General features: G+C 59.4%; 1 protein-coding gene across 4 annotated transcripts; it reads left to right on the top strand.

Annotated features, from left to right (window-relative positions):
• Positions 1-14,543: 14,543 nt before the first annotated feature.
• EPS8L3 (EPS8 signaling adaptor L3) lies at positions 14,544-21,175 on the top strand. Of its 4 annotated transcripts, XM_041721208.2 has the most exons (19): positions 14,548-14,708; positions 14,920-14,993; positions 15,070-15,143; positions 15,236-15,300; positions 15,444-15,599; positions 17,337-17,474; positions 17,547-17,632; positions 18,200-18,318; positions 18,397-18,470; positions 18,553-18,652; positions 18,727-18,791; positions 19,303-19,377; positions 19,464-19,612; positions 19,702-19,914; positions 20,003-20,099; positions 20,195-20,308; positions 20,399-20,478; positions 20,568-20,700; positions 20,919-21,175. In XM_041721208.2, exons 2-19 carry the CDS (start codon positions 14,953-14,955, stop codon positions 20,934-20,936), a joined length of 1,797 nt encoding a protein of 598 aa, XP_041577142.2. In that variant the 5' UTR covers positions 14,548-14,708; positions 14,920-14,952; the 3' UTR covers positions 20,937-21,175. The 4 variants fall into 4 exon arrangements, with proteins under 4 accessions (XP_072774984.1, XP_072774983.1, XP_072774982.1 ...); XM_072918883.1 differs by having other exon boundaries at positions 14,544-14,708; positions 14,920-14,987; positions 20,195-20,478; XM_072918882.1 differs by having other exon boundaries at positions 14,547-14,708; positions 14,923-14,993; positions 20,195-20,478.
• Positions 21,176-21,412: the final 237 nt, after the last annotated feature.

The following is a 21,412-nucleotide window of genomic DNA, read 5'->3' as shown; positions in this document are numbered from 1 at the left end:
CCAGGAAAGCAGGGGACACTGGCAGCAGGATCACCCCCAGGATACAGACTGAAAAAAGAACGCATTCAATCCATACCCAGGAGCGTGAAAATGGGCCGATGGCTCCTCCATGTGCAGGGAATGAGCAGGACCTGAGCTCAGTGCAACAGAGAGATGGATTAGGATTGGGATTAGGATTGGGATAAAAATACAAAAGACTCCCTTCACGCCTTCAACACCTTTCTGCTGAGCCAGGGGGGCAGTTTTGGCCTCCTTGGTATCAGGACTAATGCCAATTTTTGGCTGCTTTTTCCTACCTCTGTTGAGGCTGGGATTGAAGGCACTTGAGACAATATTTGGTGTTCAGACTCAGGTGTTTGTTGTTTTTTATCTATGTTACAGTCTCACAGCAGGTCTGCAATCTTTCATTAACCAGGCACAAAATGGCCAACTATCTCTTGGTACAAGATCTTTTAAGGTAAACTCTCTAATTAAGAAATTACACCTAAATTATTTTCACTTTTAACCCAATAACTAATCACTCAAAGTCAGCAATGCGGACTTTTCTGTCCAACTACAAAATACCACTTAAACCCATGGAGAAGGTGAAGAAGAGGACCAGCCACCACCCTAAAACTTCCATCTTGCTTTATATACATTATTAAATTCAAAAACCTTAAACTCTGAGTTTTCCACCCTGTGATGTTACACACTTCTAGTCAAACTCCACACCCACAATCCCAGTTCTGTCATTCCATTTTGGAAACTTCTCCACAGCCTCAGGTCAGTGCAGCGTTCTCTTGGGGGTCAGTGCCTGCCAGCACAGAAAATTTAAAATTCTCACAGCCAGAACTCCGACAGACCCACCCTTGGCCCTGGATCCTCTCATCTCTGGGGGATCAGCAGGGCAGGAGCAGCCGGGCACCACCACAGCACTTCCCCCTTGGAAAGGCAAGGCAGGTCCAGGGGGATGAATTTGGCCTTCCCCAGGAAGGGGAAGGGGCTGGATTTGGAGGAGTCCAGTCAGGTGTGTCTGTGCAGCATCACAGCCCACCCTCAGAGCCCCTGGATGCTGCTTTTGGGTTGTTTCCCCCAATCCTGACACATTCCAGCTGGGCTGGGAATGCTTGGCTGAAGGAGGGACGTGGGACCTGCCAGGGGTCTCAGGACCTTCTGGCCTCCTGTCCCCACCACGAGGGGAGACCCACGGAACCTCCCCAGGGAGGAGCAGCACTGGGGACCCCAATCCCAAAACACCTTCGTTAATGGGGCATCTTCATTAATGGGACATCCCAATCTTAGGGGGTCCTCATTAATGGGACATCCCAATCTTAGGGCGTCCTCATTAATGGGACACCCCAATCTTAGGGCATCCTCATTAATGGGACACCCCAATCTTAGGGCATCCTCATTAATGGGACACCCCAATCTTAGGGGGTCCTCATTAATGGGACACCCCAATCTTAGGACGTCCTCATTAATGGGACACCCCAATCTTAGGACGTCCTCATTAATGGGACTCCCCAATCTTAGGGCATCCTCATTAATGGGACTCCCCAATCTTAGGGCGTCCTCATGAATGGGGTGTGGGAAATGGATTTGCAGAGAATTCTCACAGCTTGACAGAATGCTCACACAGTGTGTATCTGTATGGAAACCTAGAGATAAGAAATGCTGACTTAGAAATGCCAAGAAACGCTTACAATGTATTGTAATTAAGAAATAGTTGGCTTCTAATTGTAATGGCATGAGTTATAACATCTGTATCGCCTCACCCTTCACATGAGAGTAAAAATGGAACAGAAGTTTTTAAAATGCCTCTCAGTTGCCCATCTCGGGGTCAGAAAAGGGCTTAATCTGACAATGGGGCATCCACATTATAAAGGCACCTCTCCCTTGGGGTGCCCTCATCTTTAAGGCCCTTACACTAAAGGGGGACCCTTGTTTTTAGGGGCATCCCACCTCCATGCCACCCTCATTAAGAGGGCACCCTCATTAATGAGACAGCGCCATTAATTGGTGCTTTCCTTCGGGGTACTCTGGTTTCCAAGGTGTCCTTATTAATGGGGCGCCCTCATTAGTGGGGCAGCCACGTTAATTGTGGATCCTCACTTCTGGGGTGCCCCCTTGTCTCCAAAACACCCCATTAATGGGGCACCCCCATCTCTGGGCACCCCTATTAACCAGGCACCCTAATTAATAGGGCAGCCCGATTGTGGGACACCTTCCAGGACACCCACCCATCCCTTGGCGTCCCCCCCTGTTTTGGCAGCCCCACAAGTGCTGCATCCCCACAGAGCAATGGGGCTGGGCATCCCAAAGGCAGACAGAGCCATGCAAGGGGTGGGGGGCACCCATCACCTCTCTGCCCCCCATTCTGTGAGCTCCAGGCCCGGCTCTGTGCTTGCAGACCCAAAAACCAGCTGTGGTTTGGAAAAAAATTAAAAAAAAAAAAAAAAAAAAAGGAGGAAAAATTGAGTTTTCCTCCTCTGTAAGAATGAAACTGGGGGCAGGAGAACAGCTCTGGGTCCTGGAGCTGTTGCTGGACTTTCCTCCCTGGGGGAAGATTTTATTCAGCTGATACAAACGATATCTGGGGCTTTTTTGATTCTGGTTTCCTCCCGGCAACGGGTGGAGATGAGTCAGAAATCCAAAATACAGATAAATAAGTTTAAAAATAAAGGGAACCATAGGCACAACTCCCATCCCGCTTGTAAAGAAAAGCCGGAGCTGCTGGATGGAGCTGCGGAGGCCGGAGGCAGAGCAGGAGCCGAGAGCCGGGTGCTGTCCCCGCCGCTCCCGGGGGATGCTCGGAGCTCGGGGCAATTCCCTGCCCGGACGGCGGGTCACGATCCAGGAGTTTGGAGCCCGGAGCAGGAGCCTGGCAGGGTGCCGGGTTTGCTGGGGCTGGAAAGGAGCCGGCCCTTCCCGCGATTCGGCGGGATTTAACCCCTCCGTGACCGCCTCCCGGGCTGCCACTCAACATCCCCGCTCGCTCCAACGCCACCGGACACTTCCACGGCCCAGGAAGGCCCTGGGAGGGTGGTCCCGGCAGGGATTTGGGAACAGCCAGCATGGTTTGGCCAGACACACTGCCCGGCGCTGCTCCTCATCCTCACCCCCGCCACAAACCCCGCAGTCCCCGCGGGGACTCTGCCGAGTGACCCGGGGCCGCCTCCACCGCTGGATCCCCAGCCAACATCTGGGCAGCGCCTCTCCCAGTTTCCTAATTAAGGAATTCATTAAAACACTTCCCGGCCGGGGTGGTGGCGGCGCGGGGGGCGTGTGGCACCTCCAGTGACGCTCTTTGCAGCCCCAAAATTCGCAGCACGGCCGTCGGCGCTGGGTTTTGGCAGGAGCAGCCGCTTACTCAGGCTGGAAATGAGCCGGCTCTTCCCGGGGCAGAGCCCTCGCCCCGCCGGCCGGCCGGGCTCCGGCTTAGATCCATAGGCCCGGCTCAAATTCATTGCTCCAGCTCAAATCCATCAATCTGACTCAGATCCATAGCCCCAGCTCAAATCCATTGCCCTGGCTCAAATCCATCAATCCAGCTCAGATCCATAGCCCCAGCTCAAACCCATTGCCCTGGCTCAAATCCATTGCCCTGGCTCAGATCCATCACCCTGGCCCAAATCCATTGCCCCGGCTCAAATCCATCAATCCAGCTCAGATCCATAGGCCCAGCTCAAATCCATTGCCCTGGCTCAAATCCATTGCCCTGGCTCAGATCCATCACCCTGGCCCAAATCCTTAGTCCAAGCTCAGATCCATAGCCCCAGCTCAGATCCATAGCCCCGGCTCAAATCCATAGCCCCGGCTCAAATCCATCAGTTCGGCTCAGATCCATAGGCCCAGCTCAAATCCATTGCCCCGGCTCAAATCCATCAATCCGGCTCAGATCCATAGGCCCAGCTCAAATCCATAGCCCCGGCTCAAATCCATCAATCCGACTCAGATCCATAGCCCTGGCTCAGATCCATCACCCCGGCCCAAATCCTTAGTCCAAGCTCAGATCCATAGTCTAGGCTGAGATCCATAGCACCGGCTCAGATCCATCACTCCAGCTCAAATCCATCGCCCCAGCTCAAATCCACAGCCCCAGCTCAAATCAATCACCCTGGCTCAAATCACTGCCCCAGCTCAGATCCAGAGTCCCAGCTCAGATCCATTGCTCCAGCTCAAATCCACAGCAGTGGCTCAAATCCATCACCCCAGCTCAAATCCATAGTCTAGGCTCAGATCCATAGTCTAGGCTCAGATCCATAGTCCCAGCTCAGATCCATAGTCTAGGCTCAGATCCATAGTCCCAGCTCAGATCCACACTCTAGGCTCAGATCCATAGTCCCAGCTCAGATCCATAGTCCCAGCTCAGATCCATAGTCCCAGCTCAGATCCATCCCTCCATCCCAAATCCCCAGCCCCGTTTCAAATCCACCTTCCCGGGGCCTCCTCCCTCCCGTGGCTGCCCCGTGGGTGCTGCTGGGCACCTGTGATCCCCCATCCCGCTGCTGCAGCCGCGTGGATCCCGCTCCTCCCTGGAGCAATGCGATGCTGCTGGAGAATTAAATGCAACAGAGGGGAAAAAATCAGCAAAATAACAAAAGGAAACGGCTCTAAGGGTGACGGCAGGGACGGTGCCATACGGAGCATCCATAGGGGAGGGGGTCCGGGATGCCGTGGGGAAAGGATCTCCTCTCCCTCTGCCCCATGGACCTGGGTCCTTGTACTTCCACCACCCTGGAAGCTAGAAACGAGATGCATTTTTTTATTTTATTTTATTTTATTTTATTTTATTTTATTTTATTTTATTTTATTTTATTTTATTTTATTTTATTTTATTTTATTTTATTTTATTTTATTTTATTTTATTTTATTTTATTTTATTTTATTTTATTTTATTTTATTTTATTCTATTTCACTCTAAGTTTTTTCTATTCTATTCTATTCTATTCTATTCTATTCTATTCTAGTCTATTCTATTCTATTCTAGTCTAGTCTAGTCTATTCTATTCTAGTCTAGTCTATTCTAGTCTATTCATTTCACTCTAAGTTTTTAATTTAATTTATTTTTTATGAAATTTATTTTATGTTATGTTATTTATTTCATTTTATTTTATTTATCTAATTTCTTTTTTATTTAGTGTGCTTAATTTTATCTTTTTTCATTTCATTTCATTTCATTTCATTTCATTTCATTTCATTTCATTTCATTTCATTTCATTTCATTTCATTATTTCATTTCATTTCATTTATTTTATTGGCAGCAATTGCTCAGTTTCAGTATCTAGACCCAGAAACTCCTTTTTTAAGGGCTGGGGTGTCTCCAGTCCAGGCTGTCCCTGCTGCTGCCCTCAGCCCTTCATTGAAAGGCCCCACGTGAATCCTGCACCTGCAGGGGCTGAATCCTGATTCCGATCCCACCTCCAGTGCCAGACCCTGGCACGGCTCAGGGACTGTCCTGGGTTGTAAAATGTGGTTTGGGGGTGTTCTATCCCCATCTGTCAGAGCTGGGGCAGCTCTCTGATGTTCTTTGGGCACTTTTCTTTATCCCCCCTACAGCCAATCCTCCCTCCATGAGATCTCTGCTGTTCATGGGCCATTAATTATTAATTATCTCCTGTTCATGGCCACTGAGTGTCCCTGCATGGCTGAGAAAATTCCATCATCCCATGGGGAGCTGCTCCGCCCAGGGGAGGAGCCCAGAATTCCTACCTGGATCCAATCTGACCTGGGAACAGCACAGCAGCCTTTGCCCCCTGCATTCCCAGAGGAGCAGCTTTCTTCCCCACTGCATTCCCAGAGGAGCAGCTTTCTTCCCACTGCATTCCCAGAGGAGCAGCTTTCTTCCCACTGCATTCCCAGAGGAGCCCAGGCCCATCTCCCCCAGCCCTGGAGCTCCAGAGGAAAACTCCCCCCTTGTGCAGGATCCTGCTCCAGCAGAAGCACAGCTGGCACTGCAGGAGGGCTGAGCCACCCTGGGATGGGGCTGCTGCCACCTCCCTGACCCACAGGGCCTGCTTTGACTCTGGAAGTGGTTTGTTTTATTTTTTGTACTTTTGCATTTGTATTTTAATATTCCTAGTAAAGACCTGTTATTCCCATTCCCATATCTTTGCCTGAGAGCCCCTTAATTTCAAAATTATAATAATTCTGAGGCAGGGGGTTTGCCTTTTGCATTTCAAAGGAGGCTCCTGCCTTCCTTAGCAGACACCTGGCTGTTCAACCCAAGACAGGGACCCTCAGCTCTCTCCTGGCCGCTGGCCCAGCCTTGGCCAAGGTGTCTCCAACCAGAGCTGCTGGAGGGTTGAGGAAAAGGAGGCACCAGCTCGGGTGCCGTGTTCCCCCAGGACCACCCACACCCTGCAGAAGGACAAGGATCCCCCTGGGAAGCTGCTGGGAGCGTCTCAGGAGGCATCAGCCACATCCCAGCTCCATGGTCCTTGGTCTTCCACCTTCCCTGTCCCTCAACAGCCACTTTGAGACTGAGCCAGGGCCGGGGGGTGTCCAGGTGACAAATTCCCCCCAGGGATGCAGATTCCTCTGCCCCTCCTGACCAGGGAATGGGCACTCCCAGGGATGAGCTGCATCTCAAACCATCCATGAATCATCCAGCATCTTCCAAAGCAGGGTGAAAGTCACAGCATTTGTGTTGGATTCAGGCTGGAGATGCTGCCTGGGGCTGGCAAACCATGGACAAAGCCAGAGTGAGTGTCCATTACTCCAGAGGTTGGATACTCTTCTTCAAAAAATTCACTTTTTGGACCAATTTTAGGACCTGATCAACCTGTTCCTGGACAGAAAATGGTCCTGGATATTCACACCATCCCTCATCATCCCATGCACAACCCTCCTGATGTCCAGCAGAAGCTGCACTGCCTGGAACAGGATGGGTTCCTCCTCCAGCTCAGCTTCCCACAGGAGCCAAACAATAGGGAAGGTCAAAATTTTCTATTCCTAATATTTATCAATGGAATTATGCTTTTTGGCAGGACACAGCTGCTTTTTTGGGGGGAGGGGAAACAGCTGTTTGTATCCCAGTGAGCTTGGACCATGTTGGAAGCAATTCTGGGGGGCCTGGGACACCTGGACTCCCATCCTGTGACTTCATTGGGTGTCCAAGTGTGAGAGACGGCACCTGAGGCAGGAGCAGCAGTTGGAGCTTTGCTAAAACATGTCACATGCAGATTCTTTTGCTTCTTTTCTGCCAGGGTCGGGATTAAATGTGTGAGATGGGGTTTCTTGTTGGGACTCAGATGTTTATTAGTTCTCATCCATGTCACAGTCTCACAAACCCTGAGTTCTACAGCACTTCACTCACAAACTAAAAATGGAGCCCTGTCTCTCTCTCCAAGGCCTTTTAAGGATAAACTGTGCAATTAAGAAATGACACCTAAATTATTTTTACTATTAACCCAATAACCAACCACCTGTGCCTGCAATGTGAGCTTTTTAATCCAATTACACAAAACCACCCAAACCCATGGAGAAGAAGGTGAAGAAGAAGGACCAGACACCACCCTAAAACCTCCATCTTGCTGTATAGATATTACTGTATTCTAAAGCTTTAAACTCTGAGTTTTCCACCCTGTGATGTTACACACTTCTATTCAAACTCCACACCCACAATCCCAGTTCTGTCATTCCATTTTGGAAGCTTCTCCACATCCTCAGGTCAGTGCAGTGTTCTCTTGGGGGTCAGTGCCTGGCAGCTCAGAAAATCTCAAATTCTCACAGCCAGGTTCCACCAGGCACAGCGCTCCTCACCCTGTCCAAACAGGCACCAAACCCCTCCCGGGAGCTCTGTGCCTTTCTGCAGCCCCTTCCTGCCCAGCTCACAGCCCGAGGGAGGAAGGACCTGGCAGGAGGAACCTCCTGCCCGACTCCCTGGGAAGCTCCTCCGTGGGTTCTCCCCGCCCCACACCCCACTGAGGCATCTGCTCCCCCTTTCACAACTTCCTGCAGAGCTTCTCCCTCGGGTGCAACACCCCTGACCCGTGCTGGGTGTCACGTTCTGCACCCATCCCCTCCCAGGGACCTCCTGTGGGCTCCTGGTGGAACCTGGCTGTGAGAATTTGAGACTTTCTGTGCTGGCAGGCACTGACCCCCAAGAGAACACTGCACTGACCTGAGGCTGTGGAGAAGCTTCCAAAATGGAATGGCAGAACTGGGATTGTGGGTGTGGAGTTTGAATAGAAGTGTGTAACATCACAGGGTGGAAAACTCAGAGTTTAAAGCTTTAGAATACAGTAATATCTATAAAGCAAGACGGAGGTTTTAGGGTGGTGTCTGGTCCTTCTTCACCTTCTTCTCCATGGGTTTGGGTGGTTTTGTGTAATTGGATAAAAAAGCTCACATTGCAGGCACAGGTGGTTGGTTATTGGGTTAAAACTAAAAATAATTTAGGTGTCATTTCTTAATTGGACAGTTTATCCTTAAAAGGCCGTGTAGAGAGAGAGACGGGGCTCCATTTTTAGTTTGTTGGAGTGAAGTGCTGCAGAACTCAGGGTTTGTGAGACTGTGACATAGATGAGAACTAATAAACATCTGAGTCCCAACAAGAAACCCCATCTCACACATTTAATCCCGACCCTGGCAGAAAAGGAGCAAAGATTCCGCAGGTTCCCAACCCAATCCCATCATCCACGGGGTCTCCAGCAATGCTGACTCAGCAGCACATTCCCATGGGAAGGGAACCCAAAATTCCACCTCAGCACGGCATCGCTCTCCTGGCTGTGCCTCCACAGCCCGACCCGCTCAGGGCCACGAGGCTCAGCCACCACCTTCATCCTCCTCCCTGGGAAGGTGCTGTGGAAATGTTTGGGGTTTTTTTTCCCCTGGATAAACTACCTCTTGCACCCTTGATCCCGTTCTGCTCCCCATCATGGCCACAAGCTGAGTGTCCCCGGGTTTGTCCATGGGGACAGTGGGTTTGGGTCTCTGAGCAGCTCCAGGTGCTCCATCCAGCCAAGGAACTCACCTTGGTTTCTTCCAGGGAAGAGTTGGGGTTCCTGAGCTTTGCTGAGCACCTTTTGCTGCCATTCCAAGACCCCACCGGGTCACTCAGATCCCAGGATGGAGGATTTGGGGCTTATCCCTAAATTTGGGGGGATTTAGAGTTGGGGGAACATTCCAAGGCCCAGATCCCACTACTAGAGAGGTGCTGCTCATGTCAGGAATCTTTTGGATTAGGTTTGCCCCCACGTTTGGAAGCGATGAGGAGGAGGGAAGGGCTGGGAAGCAGATGGAGGGTGTCAGAGTGTGGGGTATTGATGATCCCGAGGTTGTAGAAAGTCTCTGTCTGTCAGCCCCACTGCCAAAGCAGAAGCCATAATTGGTCTGTGCTGGTTTCAAGGTTGTTTATTCTGTTTATCTCTAACATGTTCTGCTGCCCTGCCGCAGCTCTGTCCTGCAGGGCAGCGTGTGGGGCTCTGCCCTCAGTGGGATGGTACAAACATTAAATACCACAAACTACCTGTGCTGGATTTACAATAACGTGCCAATATCTGTCACCTACATTGGACAGTGTGTCCCCAGCCTGAACCAGCAGAAAAATGCCAACACCACAGTGAAACATGGAGGGCATGAAGAAGGAGAAAAAGGACAAGGCACACCCAATTTCCTCCATCTTGTCCCCTTTGAACCCCTAATCTAGAATCCTAAAATTTTACTTTTGCACCCGTGCCACACTTAATTATTACTGATATCAAACACTCAGAGCTGGTAATTCATCCTGTAAGATTGAAAACTCTTTTCCATGGGCAGAGATCACAGCCAGTGTCTCTGGGGGCTCTGTCCAGGGGGGTTCCTGACCCCTGCCAGGGTCCCAGACCTGCCAGGGCAGCCAGAGGGAAGCTCTGGATTCCCACAGGAGGGGTAAAGGAGACACCACCTCTTCCATGAGGGAATTCATCCCAAATGCCAAAATTGGAGGAGAAAAGGCCAATTTCCAGCTTTCCCTGGGCTCACTGGGGTGCCAGCACATCAGAGAGGAACAGGGAATAAACTGAGGAGCTGTGCCCTCCCTGACCCCCTCCTTGCCCTCTCCCACCCAGCCCTGGCTCCAGACCTTGCTCACCCCATCACCAGCCTTGCCCTGGCACCTGGAGCGTGGGAAATCCCTCCAAACCCTCTGAGCATCCTCAGGGACTTGGCCACCCCCAGGCAGGATTTAACCTGCTCATTTGCATGCCCTCAACACCTCTAATTAAATCTCTGTGGCGCCACAGTCCCTTCAGCCCCCCCTACCCCTGGAAATCCCCGGGCTGTGCTGCTGGGGATGGTGGGAAGGAAACAGGATGAGTCCCACACACAGGAGTGGCCACGGGCACGTTGTGTTTTCCCTCTTCATGCTAAAAATAAGAAGGTTTTTGCAGGTTTGTGGCCAGAGCCAGGGGGCTGTGGAGGAAAACCAGCTCCTTTTGTGGCCACAGGGCTCCTGGGCTGTCCCTGGCCTGGGATCACAGCCCAAGATCACCCAAGTGAGGGTCCCCAGCGCTCTGCAGCACGTGCAGCTCCCTCACTGAAATCCAAAAAGTTCCTTTTTCAACCTCCTCAAAGCAAAAAACCAATGGTGTGAAGGTCACAGGGCTCCAGCCAGGAGCCACCAGCCGGGGACACCCCAGATGTCACCCACTCCCCCTTTGGAAAGGGGAGAGGGGAAACAAATCAGCCTCCAAGGATGTCACCGCTGGGGGGAGTTGGGGAAGCCAAAGGGTTAAAAAAGCCCCAGGGAGTTGGTCCTGGTGCTCTGAAGAGATGGGATCAGCAGCACGATGGGAAAATCAGGATAAGGCAGAGCCTGGTGGGCCAGGATCAGGATCAGGGCTGAGACCCCAAGGGATTCTCCTGGGGTGGCTCCAAGGGTGTTCCCGGGGATTGAGGGGTTTGGTGGCACCACTGAGGTGGCACCTGCAGGAATGGGAGATGCAGCACCCAGTGACAGCCACCAGAAAGGGACCATCGGGGTGACAGGGACCCGCAGGGTGACAGAGGCTGGCGCGGTTATGGGCACCAGTAGAGCGACATAGGACCTGCAGGGTGACAGGGACCCTCAGGGGATTGAGCCAGGGTGACCATGCCAGGTGACCACAGACCAGGGTGACCATGCCAGGGTGACCATGCCAGGGTGACCATGCCAGGTGACCACAGACCAGGGTGACCATGCCAGGGTGACCATGCCAGGGTGACCATGGACCAGGGGCAGACCAAGCAAGATGTGGGTGCAGGATGACACCGCAGTGTCACCAAGCATCCTCTATCTTTTCCTGCATCACCCCAAAGCTGTGACAGTGGGGACATTGGCTCCTCACTGCCACCACCCAGGAGTCCCCGCGGAGGGCAGCACTGGTGGATTTGAGCATCTCTGAGCGGCACAGCCCTGGGCTGGCCTTGGTGCCGGGCCATCCGTGTCATGCCACGCCACTGCTGTGACCCAGGGAGAGGATCGCACAGTTTCCCACCCATGAGGGGTTAAATGTCCCCAGCCATCCCCAGTGACGGACAGACGCTGGTCCCCAGCAATTAAGTGCCAGCTCCGGGTACACCGCAGCCCGGGCGGTGACGTGAGGACGGATCCGGGCTGGCTGGCGGTTTGTCCCTGGCGGGCACCCAGTGCCCGGAGCCACAGCACTTCCCTGGGCCATGTGTCACCGGGAATTCCAGCCCTGCCGCCGCTGTGCCCCCCCCTGCCCGCTGACCCCCCAAAATGCCCCGCTTGTCTCTGGGGTGGGGTGTGAGCGGGTGTCCCCCGTGGGAGCGGGGTGATGTCCCCACGGCTGTCGGGGGTGCAGCTCGAGGCCGTTTCCCTGCCCAGAGCAGCTGAGCTTTGGGGTCAATTCACAGATTTTGCACATTTTGATGCTGGGGGTGTCAAACCCTGAAATGGGGAAAGATTTCAAGATTTCTGCGTCTCCAGAAGGCTCCGAGTCCCTCCCTGGCCCTTCCCAGTGGGTCCCCTGGTGTCCCCTGGGCACCTCCCGAGCCTGGGAAGGGCGAGGGGGACCCAGCCGGGCCGGGGCTGCGCAGGGAATTGTTCCTCTGGCTGGGAACTGAGGAGAAAAACAACAAAAATGGGATTTGCGGAGAATCTGCGGGCGGTGCCGGTCCCAGCTCGCCCAGTGGGGTGACTGGGAGGAGCGGGGGCGGGGCGGGGAGGGCGCTCTGTCCTGCCCGGGGGGGTGGGAGCCCCAAATCGGGGTGGGGGGCTTGGCTTTTGAGGGGATCAGCCCCAAATCGGCCCCTTGTGCCACCCTGCCCCGAAAAGTGCCACCCAAATGTCCCCAGCGCCACGGACGCCGGTGGTGGCAGAAGCGCCGGCAGGATCCGGACCCGCCACATCTGGGGGTGCCACATCTGGGGGTGACACACCTGGGGGTGACACACCTGGGGGCATCGCACATATGGGGGGGTTGCACACCCCGGGGGATCGATCACACATCTGGGGAGTGCCACACACCTGGGGCTCCCCATCCGGGGATGGCGGCTGCACCTCTGAGGGGGCTGCACATCTGGGGGGGTGACACATCTGGGGGTGACACACCTGGGGGTGACACATCTGGGGGTGCCACATCTGGGGGGAGACACATCTGGGGGTGACACATCTGGGGGTGACACATCTGGGGGGAGACACATCTGGGGGGAGACACATCTGGGGGGAGACACATCTGGGGGGAGACACATCTGGGGGTGACACATCTGGTGGTGACACAGTGGGGGGTGACACATCTGGGGGTGACACACCTGGGGTGACACATCTTGGGGATGACATAGCGGGGGGTGACACATCTGGGGGGGTGACACATCTGGGGGTGACACACCTGGGGGATGACACATCTGGAGGGTGACACACCTTGGGGGTGACACATCTGGGGGCTGACACACCTGGGGGGTGACACACCTGGGGATGACACATCTGGGGGCTGACACACCTGGGGGCTGACACATCTGGGGGTGACACATCTGGGAGGTGACACATCTGGAGGGTGACACACCTCGGGCGTGACACACCTGGGGGGTGACACATCTGGGGGGGGTGACACATCTGGGGGTGACACATCTGGGGGGTGACACATCTGGGGGGTGACACATGTGGGGGGTGAGACACCTCGGGGGTGACACATCTGGGGGATGACACATCTGGGAGGGTGACACACCTGGGAGTGGCACATCTGGGGGGGTGACACATCTGGGGGGGTGACACATCTGGGAGGTGAAACATCTGGGGGATGACACATCTGGAGGGAGACACACCTCGGGGGATGACACACCTGGAGGATGACACATCTGGGGGGTGACACATCTGGGGGTGACACATCTGGGGGGGTGACACATCTGGGGGGTGAACCATCTGGGGGGGGTGACACATCTGGGGGGGGTGACACATCTGGGGGTGACACATCTGGGGGGTGACACACCTGGGGGTGACACACCTCGGGGGTGACACAGTGGGGGGGTGACACATCTGGGGGTGACACATCTGGGGGGGTGACACATCTGGGGGTGACACATCTGGGGGGGGTGACACATCTGGGGGTGGCACATATGGGTGGTGACACATCTGGGAGGTGAAACATCTGGGGGTGACACATCTGGGGGGTGACACATCTCGGGGGTGACACACCTCGGGGGTGACCCATCTGGAGGGTGACACACCTGGAGGGTGACACATCTGGGGGATGACACATCTAGGGGGTGACACATCTGGGGGGTGACACACCTCGGGGGTGACACACCTGGGGGGCGACACATCTGGGGGGTGACACATCTGGAGGGGGTGACACACCTGGGGGGGGGTGACACATCTGGGGGGCAGCGGGGGACGGGGGCGGCGCGGGGCAGTGCTGCCCCCCGGTGGCCGCAGTGGGGATCGCACCCCGTCCCTCCCTTCGGGGAAACTGAGGCACGACCCGCGCCCCTCCCGCCCCCCCGGGGGGGATCCGCCGCTCCCCGGGACCTGCTCCCCCCGGTCCTGCCCGCGCGTGTCGCCCGAGCGCTCCCCAAGGGGGTCGCCTGTCCCTGTAACGCCTGGGGGACGCCAGGGTCCCTCCGGGGTGGGCTCGGGTTTGTCCGCAAACCTGGGAAAAATAAAAAGAGAGAAGCTGAGCAGGGATGTGACAGCCTGAGGGACTGGGGAGCACAGACGGGACCCTCGGGGACACAGGGGACACGGCCCAGCTGGTCCGTCACCTCCTCAGTTGCACCGGAGAAGCCAAAGGGCTTAAAACGTCCCCAAACCCCACAACCCCGTGCCGGGAGAGGTGGTTCAGGGGGTCACTCCAACCCCACAGACACGACCCCCGGGCACCCCGTGTCCCCCCAGCCAGGCTGACCCCGCGGATCTGGGGACGATGACTCCCTGCAGCCACCCTTCACCCGATCCTGGACTCTCAGCCCGGATCCGGCCCCTTCCTCGGTACAACCGCCCCGGGCAGTGCCAGCTTGGTGAGCCCGGGATTGCCCCGCGGGCAGGGACAGAGTCCTGTGGGTGCCAGGGCTGGGTGGTGCCGGGCGGGACGTCACTGACACCCATCCCCGGGGCGGGGGACCTTGGCCGGGTGCCCCGGGGCCGGGCTGATTGCGGGGTGGTGGCTGTGCCAGGTGCTCGTGTCGCCGCAGTCCCTCCCCTGCTGAACGAGAGGGCAAAGAGCGGCTGGGTGCGGTGCCGACAAGCGCTGTCCCCTGCCCCTGTCACCCTCCGCAGCCACCGCCCGAGCGGCGGAGCAGACAGAGAGGTGAGCGGGGGGACACCCCGGGGCAGCGACCCCATCTCCGCACTTGGGGGTTCGGCTTCGCCGGCGACCCCCCCGGGGCTGGGATGGAGCGGGGGGATGGAGCGGGGGGGGTCAGGGCGGTCCCGGTGGCCACCAGGGCGACGGCACCGCCCGGGATGGGGGGTTGGGGACACATTGGGGTGACACAAGGACCATGCCCGGCATCCCACAGCAGGATCGAGACGCTCTGGCTGCTCCCGGCAGGATGGGGGACCCCTTCGGCCGCTGGAGCAGCAGCCCGTCCCGGTGAGCGGCCCCGGGGACCCCCGAGGGGTGGGAGGGACAGGGGGACAGGGGTGTAAATGTCCCTCTGTCCGTCCAGGAGTGAATATGACGACAGGACCCCGCTCCGACATTCCAACAGCTTCGTCCGCCTCACCGGGAAAACCATCTACAGTGAGTGAGGGCTGCACCCCAAAAACCCCTTTAGTGCCCCCCGCTACCGCCCCCAGCTTGTCCCCGTCACCTCACCCTGCGTGTGCCCTCAGACCAGCGCAAGGACTACGGGCAGACCCTGCTCAAGCTCCAGAACGATTTCCAGCACCACGTTGAGGTAGAAGCCCCCCCCAAACTGCCTCGCGCCCCCCAGCCTTGCCAGGGGCCCGTGTGGCACCGTGTGGCACCGTGTGGCACCGTGTGGCACCGTGTGGCACCGTGTGGCACCGTGTGGCACCGTGTGGCACCGTGTCCCCCCAGCACCTGCTGACGATGCACCTGGAGCGGGAGCTCCGCAGCGTCGAGGATTGCCTGGGGCGCCTGAGGGAGCTGGAGGAGCAGGGCCGGCTCTGGGGACAGGATGTCATCCTGGAAGTCAGGGAGCAGGAGCTGGTGCTGAGCGACGTGGAGAGCAAGGTACACCCCGGCCGGAGTGCCCCCAAAAGGCTGGTACTCCCTGAACCCTGGAATCCCCGGGCAGGGCACCCCCAAAGCGCAGCACTTCTCAACCAGGGCACCCCTTGAATCTCGGTACCCCCCGGCTATGGGAACCCCCAAACCCCGGTACCGCCTGGTTATGGGAACCCCAAACCCCAGTACCCCTTGGCCAGGGCATCCCCTGAATCCTGGCACCCCTGGCTATGGGAACCCCCAAACCCCGGGACCCCCCGGCTATGGGAACCCCCAAACCCTGGTACCCCCTGGCAATGGGAACCCCCAAACCGCGGTACCCCCTGGCTGTGGGAACCCCCAAACCGCGGTACCCCCCTGGCAATGGGAACCCCCAAACCCCGGTACCCCCCGGCTATGGGAACCCCAAACCCTGGTACCGCCTGGCCAGGACATTCCCTGAATTCTGGCACCCCTGGCTATGGGAACCCCAAACCCCAGTACCCCCGGCTATGGGAACCCCCAAACCCCAGTACCCCGTGGCTATGGGAACCCCCAAACCCCAGTACCCCGTGGCTATGGGAACCCCAAACCCCGGTACCCCCTGGCCAGGACATTCCCTGAATTCTGGCACTCCCTGGCTATGGGAACCCCAAACCCGGTACCCCCTGGCTATGGGAACCCCCAAACCCCGGTACCACCTGGCTATGGGAACCCCCAAACCCCGGCACCCCCTGCCTATGGGAACCCCAAACCCCGGTACCCCCTGGCCAGGACATTCCCTGAATTCTGGTACCCCCTGGCTATGGGAATCCCAAACCCCGGTACCCCGTGGCCAGGACATTCCCTGAATTCTGGTACTCCCTGGCTATGGGAACCCCAAACCCCGGTACCCCCTGGCCAGGACATTCCCTGAATTCTGGTACCCCCTGGCTATGGGAATCCCAAACCCCGGTACCCCCTGGCTATGGGAACCCCCAAACCCCGGTACCCCCTGGCCAGGGCATTCCCTGAATTCTGGCACCCCTGGCTATGGGAACCCCAAATCCCGGTACCCTCTGGCTATGGGAACCCCCAAACCCCGGTACCCCCTGGCTATGGGAACCCCCAAACCCCGGTACCCCCTGGCTATGGGAACCCCAAACCCCGGTACCCCCTGGCTATGGGAACCCCCAAATCCCGGCACCCCCCGGTTATGGGAACCCCCAAACCCCGGTACCGCCTGGCTATGGGAACCCCAAACCCCGGTACTCCATGGCCAGGACATTCCCTGAATTCTGGCACCCCTGGCTATGGAAACCCCAAACCCTGGCACCCCGTGGCTATGAGGACCCCCCAAACCCCGGTACCCCCTGGCCACGACATTCCCTGAATCCTGGCACCCCTGGCTATGGGAACCCCCAAACCCCGGTACCCCCTGGCTATGGGAACCCCAAACCCCGGTACTCCATGGCCAGGGCATTCCCTGAATTCTGGCACTCCCTGGCTATGAGAACCCCCAAATCCCAAACGCCTCCTGTCCAGGTATCCCCAAACCCCAGTACACCCCAGTGCCCCCCACCCTGGCAGCTCCTATAGCCCTGGCACCCCCCAGTCTGGCACCACACCCCTTGCCCACCCCCAGACTGTGCTATCCCCCTCCTATACCACCCCACCACCCCCATTAAACCTCTCACCCCACAAGCCCGACCCCACAAGCCCGCCTGCCCCCCTTTAACCCTTTCGTGGCCATTGGGGGACTGAGCCCCCCGTTTCCGCTGGCAGGAGGAGCTGGAGGCGTTCCCGCTGGGAAGCGTGCAGGGCTGCTGGGCCGGCCCGGAGAACGCGGTGCTGGCGGTGCGCGTCCAGGAGCGGAGCCCGCCGAGGAGCAGCGTGCTGCTCTTCCAGTGCCAGCGGCTGGGGGTGAGCCCTGCGCGGGGAAAAAGGGGGTACAGACCCCCGGGATGGGCTCTGACAGCAGCGGGTCCGTGCCAGGCAGAGACTCTGCGGAGCAGCCTGGAGAAGGTGCTGAGGCAGAGGAAGGAGGAGCAGAGCCATCACTACGGGCACAGGTACGGCGGGTAAGTGGCCCTGCGGCCCCTGCCTGGACACAGCTCGGCTGGGCCCCCAAATGTCGCTGCCCGAGGTCACGGTGAGTCTGGCCATGGGGTCTCCTCGTGGGCCCAAAACCCCCCAGCTGAGGGGGGAGGGAGGGCAGTGCCCCAGCTCCCGGCTCAGCCCCCCCATCCTGCCCCACGCCATGAGTACAACCCCCCACCCAGCCACCCACCCACGGGCTCAGCTTCCTTCCCCCCCCAACTCCATCCCCACGGGCCCAACCCCTCACCCCATCCACAGCCTCACTCCCCCCCATCCCACCCCCTCACCCCATCCACAGCCTCACTCCCCCCCATCCCACCCCCTGTTCCTCATGCCCGTGGGCACCGAGCCCCCACGGCAGCCGTGAGCTCGGTGTCCCCTCACCCCCACGGGCCCGGCGCGCCCCCCGCCCTATTTCCCATCACTGCGCTCCTCCTCCCTCTGACCCCACAGACCCCACAGCCACTCCCGGCACCAGCCCCGCTCCCACCCCATACCCACGCACAAACGCTCACCCTCTCCTCCCCATCCCGCTGGCCCCGGAGCAGCCCGGACTCGCCCCCCAGCCCGGCCCCGGAGCGCTGGGCAGAGCCCCCCGAGCCCGACCCCCGCCTGTCCCCGCGGCGTGGGGCGCCCCCCCAGCGTGGGCTGCTCGCCTCGGACTACGGTGAGTCCCGGCCGGGGTGGGAGGGACCGCAGCGTGCCTCAGTTTCCCCAGGAGCAGAGGTGACTCTGGTGCCACCAGGTACCCCGGACACCCCCCAGACCCCGCGGCCCCGAGTCCCCGGCCACGCCGTGCCCGAGGCGGAGCGAGATGTGGTAAGTCCCGGGCCGGCCAACTCCTCACGGGTGGGACACCGCAGCTCCCACCCAGCACACCCACCCCACCCCGCACCCACAGGAGATCCTCAACCACGTCCTGCGTGACCTGGAGCGCTTCATGGACCGGCTGAAGGCGGCCCTGAGCTCGGCCAGCGCGAAGAAGAAGCCGAAGAAGCCATGTAGGAAGGGAGGGGGGTCCTTGGGGGGCTGCTCGGGGTTGTCCCGGTGCCGACCCCCGGTTCTGCCCCTCCAGCGCTGCCCCCAAGGGATGAGTACACGGATTTCTTCCAGAAGGTGAAATACGCCCTCAACCTCTTGGTAGGTCTGGAGGGGCAGCTGAGGGTGGGGGGGATGTGGGGAGGGGCTAAGTGGGAATTGGGGGGGCTGGGTGGGGGTTGGGGGCTGTGGGGATGGGGGGAATTGTGTGGGAAAAGGGGGGCTGTGAGGGTGGGGGGCTGTGGGGATGGGGGGAATTGTGTGGGAAAAGGGGGGCTGTGAGGGTGGGGGGCTGTGGGGATGGGGCCCTGTGGGAGCAGGGGGGTGTGGGGATGGGGATTCCATGAGAACGTGGGGAGTGGGGCTGTGTGGGGACGGGGGGCCATGGGGTTAGGAATGGGGACGCTCTGTGGGGTGGAGGGGCTGCACGGGGTGAGCGAGATGAGGGTGAGCTGAGGGGCTCTGGGGGGACGGAGGGGATGTGTGGGGTGGAGGGGCCATATGGGGACAACGGTCTGTGTAGGGATGAGAGCTGTGGGTGGGCTGGGGGGCTCCGTGGGGCTATGTGAGGACAGGGGGGGCTCCGTGGGGACACCCTTCCCCCCCCCGACAGGGACGGAGCCACCACTACGTGACGGAGCCCGACCCCCTCGAGCTGCTGCGCCTCATCTTCTCAGCCCTGTCCTTCGTGAGTGCCCCCTGAGCGGGTCCCACCCCCCAGAATGTGTGACACGGCTGGGGCTCACCCCCCCCGCCCCATGGCCGTGCCCCCAGGCGCTGGCACACTGCCCCAGCCCCGGCCTGGCCCCAGCGGTGCGGAGCCCGCTGCTGCTGCCCGAGGCGCTGCAGCTCCTCGAGGAGAGCCTGGGCGAGGATGACTACGGCGTCTGGAAGAGCCTGGGCACCGCCTGGAACAAATCCAGGTGGGCTCCAGCCCCCCGACAGCGAGAAAGGCGGTCTGGATTTCAGGGGGGTCGCAGCGCCCACCGCGGTGCCCTCCCCGCTGTCGCAGGGCTGAGTACCCCGGCAGCGCCCTGGTGCCCGCCTACACCCCCGTGTTTTCGGACGGGTGGCTGCCCCCCGTGATGGAGCAGGAGCGCCGCGGGGACCTCCAGGACACCCCACCGCCTGCCTCAGTTTCCCCAACCCCCTTGGGACACCTTTCCCCGTCCCTGTCCCCCGCACGGGCACCGGCGCCCGCCTGGAGGGACAATCCCAGCCGAGAGTGAGTCTCCCCCTTTCCCCACGCGTGCCGGGGGTCGGGGCAAGATTAACCCCCGGCTGGGCACTGATCCAGCCCCTCCCGCCCCCAGATCCCCCCTGCCCGCCCAGGGGCTGGTCCGAGCCCTGTACGACTTCCAGGCTCGGAACTCGCAGGAGCTGAGCGTCAGGAGGGGGGACACGCTGCAGGTACAGCCGGGGCGGCCCCACGGCCGCTCGTGGGGAGGGGGCAGTGCGGACCCCGGGGCCGTGGCTCTCCCTTGTCACCTTGTCACCGCCCGCAGGTCTTGGACCAGCAGAGGAAGTGGTGGCTGGTGCGGGACGAGCGGGGGGACAGGGGGCACGTCCCCGGTAACATCCTGGAGCCCCTCCCGGAGCCGGGGCACAGCGCCCGGCAGGTGGGCGGCATCTCTCCGCTCCCCTCCCCGCGCCCCCCACCAGCACGGGGCGGCCACCGCGATGTCCCCTCCCTTTGTCCCCCGCTCCAGGACAGTCCCCCCAGCCTGCAACCCGGCTCCTCGCCGGCAGAGGTGACGGCCTGGCTGACGGACAAGGGCTTCTCGCGGATGTAGGTGGTCCCTTGAGCCCCTCCCCGCAGAACCCGCCTGGGTCGGTTTGGGGCTGGGGGCTCACCGGCTGACCCCGGCCCGCCCGCAGCACGGTGCGGACCCTGGGGGTGCTGCGGGGCCACGAGCTGCTGCAGATGAGCCCGGCCGAGCTGCGCGGAGTCTGTCCCGAGGAGTGGCGGAGGGTCCTCTTCAAGCTGTCCCCCATCCGGACATCCCTGGGGGTGAGGGGCTCCCACCCCGTGCCCCCTCCCCACCCCGGGGCTGGCCTGGCGGGACCCCCACCCCTGCCCCATCTCCGGCCCAGGGGGGGTCCCGGGGGGTGTGGGACCCCCGGCCCCCTCCCCACCCCTGTGGGTGACGGAACCCCGGCCCCAGAGCCCCGGGCTGGCCATGGGGGGGGAAGGGACCCTCATCCCCATCCCTCATCCCTCCTCTGCAGATCGGTCCCAGGGACTGAGCCACCGAGGCCACACCGATGTCCCCGTCATGTCCCCCCCGGATGGAGCACCCCGGGAACGGCTGGACTTGGGGGCGAACCCACCCCCCACCCACGACAGAGAACCAGTCCCTGAAATCAGAGAATCCCCCGCGAAGGAAGGAGGGGGCAGGCACCCCCCTCGGCGGGGTCAGGCGCTGTGAAGCGACTTTGCACCCCCAAAATGTAAATTGATGTGGAAAATAAAAGTGACAGCAGCAGCGGGGCGTGTAGAGTCTGGGGGGCAGCCCGGGGGCAGGGACGGGGACACGGGGAATAGGGGAATAGGGACAGGGAAGGGGACAAGGGGAATAGGGGAATAGGGACAGGGAGAGGGACAAGGGGAATAGGGGAATAGGGACAGGGCAGGGAGGGGGACAAGGGGAATAGGGGAATAGGGGAATAGGGACAGGGCAGGGAGAGGGATGCAGCATTTCACCCCCCGCAGCACCCCAGGC

Source organism: Taeniopygia guttata, chromosome 26, assembly GCF_048771995.1.
Source record: "Taeniopygia guttata chromosome 26, bTaeGut7.mat, whole genome shotgun sequence".
Classification (NCBI taxonomy): domain Eukaryota; kingdom Metazoa; phylum Chordata; class Aves; order Passeriformes; family Estrildidae; genus Taeniopygia; species Taeniopygia guttata.
The sequence above is the reverse complement of the archived record's forward strand: the minus strand, read 5'-3'. Positions and strand labels throughout refer to the sequence as shown.